This window comes from Macaca fascicularis, chromosome 6, assembly GCF_037993035.2.
Source record: "Macaca fascicularis isolate 582-1 chromosome 6, T2T-MFA8v1.1".
Classification (NCBI taxonomy): domain Eukaryota; kingdom Metazoa; phylum Chordata; class Mammalia; order Primates; family Cercopithecidae; genus Macaca; species Macaca fascicularis.
The window spans coordinates 62,510,710-62,524,529 of NC_088380.1; the positions used below are offsets into that span (position 1 = coordinate 62,510,710).

Genomic DNA, 13,820 nt, shown 5'->3' on the forward strand with positions numbered 1-13,820 from the left:
TTTCTTTTGCCAAAAAACAAAAACAAAAACAAATCAGGTTTTTTTTTGTGTGTGTGTGTGGTTAAGTTGTAGGAGTTTTGTATGTGTTTTGGTCATTAACACCTTATCCAAAATATTTTTAGTTTGCAAATATTTTTTCCCAATCCATAGGTTACCTTTTCATTTTGTTGATTGTTTTCTTTGCTGTGCAGAGACTTTGTAGTTTGATGTAATCCCACTTCTTTATTTTTACTTTTGTTACCAGAGCCCTTGGTGTTAAAGTAGTCCCTCTTTATCTGTGGTTTCTCTTTTCATTCAGTTACCCATGGTTAACCGGGGTCCAAACATATTAAACAGAAAATTCCAGAGATGCACAATTCATAAGTTTTAAATTGTATACCATTCTGAGTAGCATAATGAAATCTTGTGTTGTCCCACCCAGGCCAGAAATCATCCCTTTGTCCAGCCGATTCACACTGACTGTGTGACCCACCCAAAAGTCATTTAGTGGCCTTCTCAGTTATCAGATCTACTGTGGTATCATAGGGCTTGTGTTCAAGTCACCCTTATTTTACTTAAAAATGGACCAAAGCACAACAGGAGTGATGCTGCCAATTCAGATACGCCAAAGAGCAAAAACAAAGTATTTCCTTAAGTGAAAAGGTGAAAGTTCTCAACCTAATAAGGAAAGCAAAAAAAATTGTATGCTGAGGTTGCTAAAATCTATAGTTGGAACAAAGAGCAGCTTGGCAGGAATCACATCTCAAACTCTAAAAGTTACATCCAATGTGTGACAAGTACTTAACTAAGATAGAAAAGGCATTAAATTTATCCATGAAATACATAAACAGAAATGTGTTCCTGTTTATGGCAATTGGGTTTGGTACTATCCATGGTTTCAGGAATCCACTGGTGAAAGGAGTTAGCCAGCTTACTTTAGGAAGATAGTGAGGGAAGGGCTCCCAGAGAATCTCCAATCTGCCCCACAAGTGTTTATACCAGATGTTTTAGGCAGATAAGGGAAGCTGTACAAGGGGCTTGCCTAAACATGTCCGCAGTGGAAAATTCAATTCCTTAGCACACATACAGTAAGGAGAAATGCATCAATATGCAGTGGCTCAGATTAAAACCCCCCATGCACACTGGAAGGACAAGGTGAAGTCACCAGGAATTCACACCTCATACAAATAGGGAACCCAGCCCCATGAGCTTGGATACAAAAAGCTCTTGTATTCAACTGTGAAGGGGGACAACTAGAAACCTGCTTTCAGGACCCTGTTCTTTACTGAGAACTTTCCTTTTGGTTAATAAATTCTACTCTACTCACTCTTCAATGTCCACATGCCCAATTTTTCCTGGTCATGAGACAAGAACCTGGATCTAGCTGAGCTAAGTAGAAAAATCCTGCATTACCAGGAGTCTTGGAGCATCTTCCACAGATGAGTGGGGACTACTTTATATCCAAGAAATCATTGCCAATGACAATGTCAAGGAGCTTTCCCTCTGTGTTTTCTTCTAGGAGTTTAACAGTTTCAGTATTGACCTTTAATTTCAATCCTCATAGAAAATTTTCTAGATCAAGATAGAATAATGGACATGAATCTCTAGCAGAGTTAAACACTGAAAGTTGGGGAATAGAGACACATGGTATATGTATGTTATTGATTTTTCCTCTTTCTCCCAAAAGAGATCAGCCAAAGAAAATTCTATCTGTAGATTTATTTTCCTCTAACCGAGAATTTACTATTAATGTATTCTGTGGCATGTAACTATATTAAAATGTTTATTTTTCACTTTAAATAATAACTATATCTTTCTCATAGTCAAAACCAATAAGATTTTTACCTGCTTTAATTCTATCTATGTTAATAACCAATCCTCTGAAAATTATAGCCTCAGATGCAATTACAAAAATGTTGAGACATTATACTAGTTTTCAATGCTTTTAAACATGGAACTAATTGAAGAAAACCTTTTAATTTACATATACATTATAATATAGTTTTTTTAATAGCTCAATTTTATTCATTTATTGTACATGATAGCTATAACAGCCTTAACATAAATTGAAATAAAAGATAATTTTACCCATAATTTTAATATCACCATAAATCAAACTGTTCTCCATTTTAATTATACTGTAGACGAAATTCAATTTTCTACTTTTTAAATTAATGTTATTTTAGCCTGTGCTCTTTTATAAACTACAAAAAAAAGTTTCATGTTTTTCGTTTTCCTGTTTAGTTCAAGTTACGTGTGTTATAAATAAATTTTTGGTGCCACCAAAGAAATAGCACTCAAACATAAATTTAATTTTCTCAGCAAGGTAATTTTTACTTCTATAGAAGGATGCAACTTGCAGATGGAGCAATGGCGACAGTCCACGTGAACAAGGGAGGGGAAGGGGTTCTTATTCCTGACGCAGGTAGCCCCTGCTGCTGTGTCATTTCCCTATTGGCTAGGGTTGGACTGCACAGACTAGGCTAATTCCGACTGGCTGTTTTAAAGAGAGCAGAGGTATGAGCCAGAGTGGTGGGGTGAGCAGTTTGGCAGGAAAGACGGTTACGGAACAGGTAACTAAAGGTGGCTTAAGTCAGAGCAGGTGACCAGGGGTGACTCATGTCAAAGCAGTTGACCAGGATGAATCAGGACAGAGCACGTGATCAGGGGAACAGATGTGAACTGCTGATTAAAACTGGTGGAATAGAAATACCTTTTGACCCAGCCATCCCACTACTGGGTATATACCCAAAGGATTATAAGTCATGCTGCTGTAAAGACACATGCACATGTATGTTTATTGTGGCACTGTTCACCATAGCAAAGACTTGGAATCAACCCAAATGTCCATCAGTGACAGACTGGATTAAGAAAATGTGGCATATATACACCATGGAATACTATGCAGCCATCAAAAAGGATGAGTTTGTGTCCTTTGTAGGGACATGGATGCAGCTGGAAACCATCATTCTCAGCAAACTATCGCAAGAACAGAAAACCAAACATGGCATGTTCTCACTCATAGGTGGGAATTGAACAATGAGATCACTTGGACACAGGAATGGCAACATCACACACCGGGTCCTATTGTGGGGAGGGGGGAGGGGGGAGGGATAGCATTAGGAGACATACCTAATGTAAATGACAAGTTGATGGGTGAAGCACACCAACGTGGCACATGTATACATATGTAACAAACCTGCATGTTGTGCACGTGTACCCTAGAACTTAAAGTACAATTGAAAAAAAAAATGGTGGAAAAGGTTTACTGAAACTATGAGGAAGTTAAACTTTAAAATGGAGGACAAAGAACTGAACATAGTGACATACTGATTCTTTGAAGAGAAATTTAGAACTCACAGTACCCAACACCTGAAGGATTCACAACAAACGCTAAAAACTATGTATTCTCTTTTACCTCAGCGTATAAATTGTTCTAAGTGCATTCACCTATATGGAAAAGATATGAAATAAACATATCAAATATGAACTAAAATGAATAAGTGACTACATTTATCTCATGTAAACTCTAGAAACAATATGTATATTTTAAGTTGTAGTGTGCTCTCATAATGTATCCTTCTATCTTCTATTCAATTATTGAATATAAATAACATTAATTTAACATTATAGAAGACTCTCGGATTTGAACCCTGGCAATCTAACTCCAGAGCTTATTTTCTTAATATCTTGGGTAACTGAGTGTCAGTCACCTATTTCTAAGAACTGGATTCTTAGAAGGGGCCTGGAGGATCATAATCTCCTTTAATCAGATAGCTCTGTAGACAAGAAGGAAGGATCAGAACTTTGGGGAGTGTGAGTATGGGTCAAGTCTAAAAAACCAAGGTGACCAAGATGACTAAAAAGCTTCCTTACTGAATCTTGGACAATGCAATCCTTTTCTTTATAAGGTGTCCTAAACTGGTTTTCCTACAGAGTGAGAAGGACAAATGTGAGTGAGAAGCCACCCAATCAGAAAGTCTTTGGGGAGGGCAATGGATTAATGCATCAGAGTAAGGAGTGAAGGGACCATTCTCAAATGCAAGCTCTGATTGATCAGTGAAGACAAAATCAGCCCCTCCACAATAAAAGAGAACAAATGGCGGTATTGAAAAAATGAGAGTTAAAGTCTCAATCAAATGGTGAATCATATTTTTTCCATTCACTATGTTACATTTTTTCTAAAGACAAGGCCTCACTATGTTGCCCAGGCTAGTCTCAAACTCCTGACCTCAAGTGATCTTCCCACCTCAGCCTCCCAAGGCGCTGAGATTAGAGGTATGAGCCACTGTACCTGACCTAGACAAAGGAGTTTCTAAATCATTTTAACAAAGGATGATAAATTGTAGAGAAGTGACTAGATAAAGGAAAGGAAGTTTTGGCTTCTACGGGTGGAAAATTGTGGGGAAGTGACTAGAAAATATATGGGGGAAACTAATGAAAGATAAGAGTTATTTGAGTAAGGTTTGTTTCTGCAAACTTAGTGCTAGTTCTCCGTTTGATGATAAGGATTTTTCTCTTCATCCTGTTACAGGAGTGGTGGGGGAGATTTATGCTACCTTCGCAAAAGAAATTGTATGCCCTACTTTTAGGCAGATGGAGGAAGGGCAGAGTCTCTTCCTGCAACTGTTATTTCTCAATTGCTTTCAGCTCAAAATCATACCTATGCCAAAGTAGTATATTTGGGGGTGGTATATTCTGGACCCCTTCATCTACAAAATAGATGTTATCCCAGACTACGTTGTAGGGTTATTTTCAAGGTTAAATGAGTTAGTGCATGTAAAATACTTGGAATAGTGCCTACTAAGTGTTAGCTATTATTATTTCTCCTCAAATATTGTCACTAATTGTTTGGTCATTCTTAACTATTGTCATAATCCCTCCCCAGGGGTTTACCTTGTGATAATGAAGTATCTGCAGCCTCTTGCACATTATCAGAGGTTGCTCTTAACCCCCAGCTTTGGGTCGTGCTGACCAGTCTCAGTCTTCAGCTGGTCAGTCAAATCCAGTTTCATTTTGTCTCCTCCTTTCTCTCTAGCTTTGTTGTTTTCCAAAGTTTTCCCCTTGTTGAGTAGTTTGTTATCTTCATAGATAACCCAACTCCCATCCCCAGACATTTATCTTTATGCTTGATTTCTTTGATACTTAAAACCATACTTTCATCAGTCTTTTTTTTTTTTTTTTATGGAATCTCAATCTGTCACCCAGGCTGGAGGGCAGTGGTGCAATCTCGGCTCACTGCAACCTCCACCTCCCTGTTTCAAGCAATTCTCCTGCTTCAGCCTCCTGAGTAGCTGGGATTACAGGCGTGTGCCACCACGACTGGCTAATTTTGGCATTTTTAATAGAGATGGGGCTTCACCATGTTGGTCAGGCTGGTCTTGAACTCCTGACCTCATGATCCACCCATGTTGGCCTCCCAAAGTTCTGGGATTTCAGGTGTGAGCCACCACACCTGACCACCACCAGTCTTTTTATATTTGTTATCTGTCTTGTTTTTCCTAAGTTCTTTTTGATGCCATCTTAGGCATTATAATAGTGTTTTCTAAAGGCTCCTCAAGTGTAGCCAGGATTGACAGCCTGTGAAAGAAACTGACTCTTACACATGCATAAATTGGAATGCAGATTTAAGTGATTCATGAAAATAATTATCTCTGATGAAAATAGAAGAATCATTAAGAACCATTAAGCTCTGACATTGGTTGTTGATGAAAGTAATCAACTTTCTTTGCTAGAAAATACTTAAAGAAGAATTAGATTTACAACTATTTAGGAATCTAAGTAATAAAGATACAGTTAGTTCTAAAGCTAGGAGGAAGGTCTAAATGGTCAGTGGTCTTTAATGAATCTAACATATTTTTAAACTTTTTGTTGAGGTGTAACACTGATGTAGCTTCATGCATTTGTTTGTTTGCTTTTGAGATGGGTGTTTCACTATGTCGTTCAGGCTGAGGCAAACTCCTGGGCTCAAGCAGTTCTTTCACCTCAGCCTCCCAAGTAACTGGGACTACAGTCATGCACCACCACGTCCAGTCTGATTTTAAAAACTGATGTCAGTCTGGATGAGAAATATCTGCATCCAATGTAATGTTTCTGTATGCATTCCCACCTGCTTATTCCTATCAGGAAATAAAGGAACATTTTCTCTGGACTTTATTTCTCTCGGCCTTGACCTTGCCTGGGATGGAAAGAATGGGAGGAATTTAGGGAATCTTTGTCAAAGTACAGGGAAGATGGAAAGGCAGGAAAGGAGGGGTCACTGAGGCTAGGAATGCCTAGGTCTTCCTCAATAGCAGAAGTGGAGCCATAAGGACACACAAGTTGAGGGAGGTGCTCGCTGGGTGGGATCATGTAGAATTTTCCTTGAGAGGCTTCCATCAGCACACTCATATCTCAGAAGGAAGGGCTGCCTGCTTTATCTTGCAAAAAACTTAGGTCATGTACGTAAGTAGCTAGAAAATACAAATTCAAGTTATGTATGTTAAAACAATGAATACGTCTCTGAGAAGGAAATATTGGTGTAGGCCAGATGCAGTGGCTCACACCTGTAATCCCAGCACTTTGGGAGGCTGAGGTGGGAAGATCACGAGGTCAGGGGATTGAAACCATCCTGGCTAACACGGTGAAACCCCATCTCTACTAAAAATACAAAAAAAATTAGCCAGGCGTGGTGGCAGGCGCTTGTAGTCCCAGCTACTTGGGAGGCTGAGGCAGGAGAATGGCGTGAACCCGGGAGGTGGAGCTTTCGGTGAGCGGAGATGGCACCACTGCACTCCAGCCTGGGCGACAGAGCGAGACTCCGTCTCAAAAAATAATAAATAAATAAATAGTGTGTGAGAGATGTGGGGAAGAGAGGAGGGAGAGAGAAGGAAGGAGAGAGAGAGAGAGAAAAGAAGGAGGAGGAGGAGGAGGAGGAGGAGGAGGAATCCTTTAGAAACTCTACCAGAAAAAAATACTAATGAAATGAAAGACCAGATTCAGTGTCATCTATACTACAACATATTGGAGCATAAAATACATCATTATCAGTCCCTGGATATTTTTACACAATGATTAACTCACCTAAGGCCATGCATATTAAATAGAAAAGGCTTAAGTTGAAGCACTTAAGTAATTTAGAATGAGCATAAACAGCTTCTGATACTAGGTGCACTGAGTGTGACGTGCTTGGGGAACACAGCACTGTTTGTTTTTGACAAGTACTACATCAGAGATGACATCTGAATAATTAATATGCTTAGCCGGATGATGTATTTTCAAAAGTAATGTGCTACTCTGGATACAGATTTTCAAACTGCAATCAGCACTTATTGCCACCTCCCGTTATGTGTCTTTCATCACCTGTTTAGCCAGCTGTGCTGCTATGTGGGCAAAATCAAACATGTAACAGATGTTCCTTGAACTTAAAGTCAGAGGTATTTTCAAACATGGCTAGCTACATTCATTAGGGATGAAATACATCAACTGGAAAGCAGATTAATTTGCCTATTAAGAATAACAGACTGTGGGCCGGGTGCAGTGGCTCACACCTATAATCCCAGCACTTTGGGAGGCTGAGGCAGGCGGATCACCTGAGGTCAGGAGTTCAAGACCAGCCTGGCCAACATGGTGAAATCTCGTCTTTACTAAAAATACGAAAATTAGCCGTGCATGGTGGCGGGCGCCTGTAATCCCAGCTACTTGGGAGACTGAGGCAGGAGAATCACTTGAACCAGGGAGACTGAGGTTGCAGTGAGTTGAGATCCCAGCATTGCACTCCAGCCTGGGCAAAATGAGTGAAATTCTGTCTCAAATAAATAAATAAATAAATAAATAAATAAAGGCCAGGCACAGTGGTTCACATCTGTAATCCTAGCACTTTGGGAGGCAGAGGCGGGCAGATCACTTGAGTCCAGGAGTTCGAGATGATACTGGCTAACATAGTGAAACTCTGTCTCTACTAAAAATACAAAATGTACAGGTGGTGCGCACCTGTACCCCAGCTGCTTGGGAGGCTGAGGCATGAGACTCACCTGAACTCAGGAGGCGGAGGTTGTAGTGAGCCAAGATGGTACCATTGAACTCCAGCCTGCGTGACAGAGCAAGATTTTGTCTCAAAAGAAAAAAAAAAAAAAATGAGCTGGGTATGGTAACATACCTGCAGTCTCAGCTACTGAGGAGACCAAGGCAGGAGGCTCACTCAAGCCCAGGAGGTCAAGGCAGCAGACAGTTAAGATAGTGCCACTGCACATCAACCTAGATGATAGAGTGAGACCCTGCCTAAAAGCAAACAAATGAACAAAAAGTATTACTATTTTTAAAATAAATTAAAATAATTGACAGCAAGTAGAGCATCTGATTACAAATGTGTACACTACATGATAAAACTCTTTAAAAGCTAGGGATAATAGAAAACTTACATAATATGATAAATAGCACCTACAAAAGATCTACAGTAACCATATACTTAACAGTGAAATGTTGAGATTTTCCCTGACTAATAAAAGGATATCTGCTTTTCATTCAATATGGTACTAGCCAGTGCAATAAAGCAAAAAATCAAAACTTGATTAAAGATTGGAAACAAAACAATGAAAGTGTCATTAACTTCAGGTAATATGATTTTAAACCTAAAAATCCAAAATAAGCTATGGATAAATCATTAGATTTAATGATTAGCCTCCCAAGTAGCTAAGATTATAGGTGCACGACACCAGCTAATTTTTGTAATTTTAGAAGGGACAGGGTTTCACCATGTTGGCCAAGCTGGTCACAAGCTCCTGACCTCGAGTGATCCACCCACCTCGGCCTCCCAAAATGCTGGGATTACAGGCGTGAGCCACTGTGCCCAGCCTTGGTAGTGTTTTTGAGTTCAACTATGTCCATAATGATTTTCTGCCTACTGGATCTGTCCATTTCTGATAGAGGAGTGTTGAAATCTCCACTGATGGTGGGATTCATTGATTTCTCCTTGCAATTCTGTTTATCTCACATATATTGACACTCTGTTGTTAGATGCTACATGTTAAGAATTGTCTTCTTTGAGAATTGACTGCTTTATGTGCTGCCCCTCTTTATTTTTGATAACTCTTTTTGTTTGAAGTCTGTTCTGTCTGAAATGAATATATAGTGAACAACATAGGGGTTGAACAAATAGAGGTTAAGAACTTTGACCCCCTGCATTGTTGAAAATCCATATAAAACTTATATTTTATTTATTTTACATTTTGTTTTTATTTTATTTTTTAGAGACAGAGTCTCATTATATTACCCAGGCTGGTCTCCTGGCCTCAAGCGCTTCTCCCACCGCAGGCCCCGAGTTGCTGGGATTATAGGTACACTCCACTGTGCCTGGCAAACTGTGCGTAACGTTTGACTCCCCAAAAACTTAACTACTAATAGTCTGCTATTGGCCAGAAGCCTTACTGATAACATAGTTGATTAACACGTCTTTGGTGTTATATGTATTACATACTGTTTTATTATAATAAAGTAAGCTAGAGAAAAAAATGTTATTAAGAAAATCATAACTCACCACTAAAGAACTTATTCATGTAACAAAATACCACCTGTTAACCAAAAACCTATTGATATAATAAATAAATAAATAAAAGGGAAAAAAGGAAAATCATAAGTAAGAGAAAATATATTTACTATTCATTAAGTGGAGTGGATCATCATAAAGTTCTTTATCCTCATCATCTTCATGGTAAGTAGGCTGAGGAGAAGGAGGAAGAGGAGGGGTTGGTCTTGCTGTCTTGTGGGTGGCGAAGGCAGAAGAAAATCTATGTCTAAGTGGACCCCACCATTCAAGCCCATGTTTTTTAGGGGTTAGCTGTAGTTATTCCTGCTTTCTTTTAATTACTGGTTAGTATAGTATATTTTTCTACATAAATTTACTTTTTCTGCTGTTTTTTTTTTTTTAGACAGTCTTGCTCTGTCCCCCAGGCTGAAGTGCAGTGGCGCGATCTCAGCTTACTGTGACCTCCGCCTCCCAGGTTCAAGTGAGTCTCCTGCCTCAGCCTCCCGAGTAGCTGGAGTTACAAGCGCCCGCCACCACATTTGGCTAATTTTTGTATTTTTATTAGAGACAGAGTTTCACCATGTTGGCCAGACTGGTCTTTAACTCCTGACCTCAGGTGATCCACCTGCCTCGGCCTCCCAAAATGCTGGGATTACAGGCGTGAGCCATCGTGCCCGGCCTACTTTTTGTTTTTAAGAGACAAGGTCTTGCTGTGTAGCCCAGGCTAGACTCAAACTCCTGGGCTCAAGTGACCCTCCTGCCAGCCTCCCAAGTAGCTGGGACTATAGGTGTGAGTCACCAAGTCCAGCTCATCCATTTATTTGTAATCTATATGCGTCTTCCAGCTCATCTATTTATTTGTAATCTATATGCGTCTTTATATTTAAAGTGGATTTATTTTGTTGTTGTTCTGATTTAATTGGAATCAAAGTGGGTTTCTTATAGGCTATAATTAGTTGTGTCTTGTTTTTTGATCCACTCTGACAATCTCTGTCTTTTAATGGGGGCATTCTGACCATTGATATTCAAAGTGATTGTTGATATAGTTGGATTAATATCTACCATATATATTACTATTGTTTTATTTGTAGACCTTGTTCTTTGTTCCTATTTTTGTCTTATATCTTTTTCTGTGTTTTGTGGGTTTAATTGAGCATTTCATATGATTCCATGTTCTCTCTTAGAATATCAATTATACTTCTTTTTTTTTTTTTTTTTACGTTTTTTAGTCATTGCCCTAGACTTTGCAAAATACATTTACAACTAATCCAGTCCACTTTCAGATAACACTATACCACTTCACTGATAGTATGAATACTTTATAATAACAAAATAATACTAGGCCGGGCACAGTGGTTCATGTCTGTAATCCCAGCACTTTGGGAGGCCAAGGTGGGCAGATCACAAGGTCAGGAGTTCAAGGCCAGCCTGGCCAACATGATGAAACCCCGTCTCTACTAAAACATACAAAAATTAGCTGGGCATGGTGGCATGCACCTGTAATCCCAGCTACTTGGGAGGCTGAGGCAGGAGAATTGCTTGAACCCAGGAGGTGGAGGTTGCAGTGAGCCGAGATTGTGCCACCACACTCCAGCCTGGGGGACAGAGCAAGGCTCTGTCTCAAATAATAATAATAATAATAAATTTCTCCCTCCTGTTCCTTGTACCATTGCTGTCATTTGTTTCATTTACATATAAGCATACAGAAATTTAGATGCATATATAACTGAATACGTTATTGTTACTAACAAACTGATATCTGTTACATCAAGTAAGAAAAAGGTTTTATCTTCACTTACTCCTTCTTAAATGCTCTTCCTTTCTTTATACAGAGCCAAGTATCTGACCTACATTATTTTCCTTCTCTCTAAAGAACTTACTTTAATATTTTTTGCGACCGGGCGCGGTGGCTCAAGCCTGTAATCCCAGCACTTTGGGAGGCCGAGACGAGTGGATCACGAGGTCAGGAGATCGAGACCATCCTGGCTAACACGGTGAAACCCCGTCTCTACTAAAAAATACAAAAAACTAGCCGGGCGAGGTGGCGGGTGCCTGTAGTCCCAGCTACTCGGGAGGCTGAGGCAGGAGAATGGCGGGAACCCGGGAGGCGGAGCTTGCAGTGAGCCGAGATCTGGTCACTGCACTCCAGCCTGGGCAACAGAGCAAGACTCCATCTCAAAAAAAAAAAAAAAAAGAAAAAAAAAATTTTTTTTGCAAGGCCAAGTTTACTGATAACAAATTCCCTCAATTTCTGTTCATCTGAGAAAACCTTTATTTATCCTTCACTTTGGAAAAATTATTTTTCAGGGTACATAATTCTAAGATGGTAGCGTTTTTTTTCACTCAACACTTTACATATTTCACTCCATTCTCTTCTTGCTTGCATGATTTCTGAGGAAAAATGGGATATTCTTATCTTTGCTCCTCTGCAGCTAAGGAGCTTTTTCCTGTGGCTTCTTCCAAGACTTTTTCTTTATCTTTGGTTTTCTTTCTTTTTTTTCTTCTTTTTTTCCTTTTTTTTTTTTTTTCTTTTCAAGCAAATGAATACTTTTATTAACATGGTAAGTTTTTGTTTGTTTGTTTTTAACATGGTAGGGTTTTGACCTCAAATATTTGTTAGGTCTGCTACTCAAATGAACTTATAGCTGGACAATGTATGAACCTTGAAGATGCCTCTTCCAGTCCAGTTTAGGGTCCAATGCAGACAATTCCATACTCTCATCCCCGAGCCCCTCAAGGGCCTCTGCAAAACTTTCACTTTATGCCAAGTCCCCTAAAACGCATCAGGGTATTACATCAACTTGTACAGAATATCAAGATCTTATCTTCTATTTTAGGTTCCATGTCAAGTAAAGCTGAGTTAGGTTGTCCAAACAAACTCACTGGACAGGTTACATAAGATAGTGTACCACATAAAATTTAAACTTTGAACAAAATATCTCTCCTCCTTTGGTCTCACACAGAAATTAAGTCTCCAAACACAGACAATACTATCCATTCTCCAGCTCTTCTCCAGATTCACGAGTCCCAGCCAGGTCGGCCCATCCGCACTCCCCGTTGAAGTCAGTAGTTGCTGCATGGAGTCGTCTCCCAGAATTAATGCAGCTCCTTCAGCACCTCCAGAGCTGGAGAACTCCGACTGTGAGTCTCATGTGTCACACACAGACCCAAAGTTCCAGGGAGCTATCAGGTCACACAAGAAAGAGCAAAGCACCTCAAAAATTTAGAAATAACCACCAAAGCCCGGGAACAAATGTGACTGCTGCAAGAGCTTACAATCTAGGCCCTAATTCCTGTATGTGAGAGCATTTTCAAACAAAATCACTTTCCAAACAAAAACACGTAACAATCGAAACTCATATTGAGGTCATCAACCACAGACCATAGCAGAAAACGTAGTGTTAAGTGAGACAGAGCAATAGACAAGAGGAAAAAAGAGAAAACAAAAGGCTCTCTGGTTTCGGTTTCTCCAGGGTGTCAGCCAATCTCCACCAGTTGACCAGAATCCATTGGCTGTAAACCGCCGACCGCGCTCACGACGACTCGCTCTTCTCTATCCGCCGGACCAGCTCCACCAGCATCTCTGCCATCTTCGCGATCTCCTTGGCCTTCTCCTCGGCCTTCTCGCACCTCTTGGCCGCCCGGCCCTCCGCCGCGTCGCCCGGGTTCTGGAGGTGGTTGAGCGCGCTCTCCTCCGAGGCCTCCACCTGCGTTTTGATCTGGATGAGCATATTGTCCATCTCCCACAGCTTGCTCCGGTTCCGCAGGTACGCCCGCCCGTGCTCGCGCGTCAGCGACGCGATGTCCTCGCGCATCTCGTTGATGACCGGGAGCAGAAACTGCTCGAAATCCTCCTCCGGCTCCAGCACCTCCACTTCCTCCGGTTCCGCCAGCTCGACGATGTCCAGGGGCCGCAATTCTTCCCACTGCCTCGGAACCGCAGTAGCGATGTGCATGGAGTAACGGCGAACAAAAAATCCTTTTTTTCCTTTTTTTTAAGGACGAGTTCTCACTATGCTGCCCTGGCTGGTCTTGAACTCTTTAGCTAAGGCAATCCTCCTGCCTTGGCTTCCCAAAGTGCTAGGATTACAGGTGTGAGCCACCATGCCTGGCTTGATTTTCTGTAATTTAAAAATTTTATGCTTAGGTGTAGTTTTGTGGAATTTGGTTTTGCTTTTGGCATTTATCCTCCTGCATGTTCTCAGAGCTTCCCGGATCTGTGGTTTGGTGTCTGACATCACTTTGGGGAAATCTCAGTCATTATTGTTTCAAATATATCTTCTTATCCCTGCTTTTTTTCTTCTTCTTTTTGTATTCCCATTATGCATATTTACATTTT

The 13,820-nt window shown here is 40.4% G+C and overlaps 1 protein-coding gene across 1 annotated transcript; it reads right to left on the reverse strand.

Moving 5' to 3' along the window:
* Nucleotides 1–11,947: 11,947 nt before the first annotated feature.
* Nucleotides 11,948–13,459, reverse strand: LOC123573963 (MORF4 family-associated protein 1-like). Its single transcript, XM_045393732.3, has one exon. It carries the CDS (start codon nucleotides 13,435–13,437, stop codon nucleotides 13,015–13,017), a length of 423 nt encoding a protein of 140 aa, XP_045249667.1. The 5' UTR covers nucleotides 13,438–13,459; the 3' UTR covers nucleotides 11,948–13,014.
* Between the last annotated feature and the right edge of the window lie 361 nt (nucleotides 13,460–13,820).

Coding starts and splice junctions, on each gene's coding strand:
- LOC123573963 (XM_045393732.3), bottom strand. CDS start 13,437: ATGCACATCGCTACTGCGGTTCCGAGGCAGTGGGAAGAATTGCGGCCC.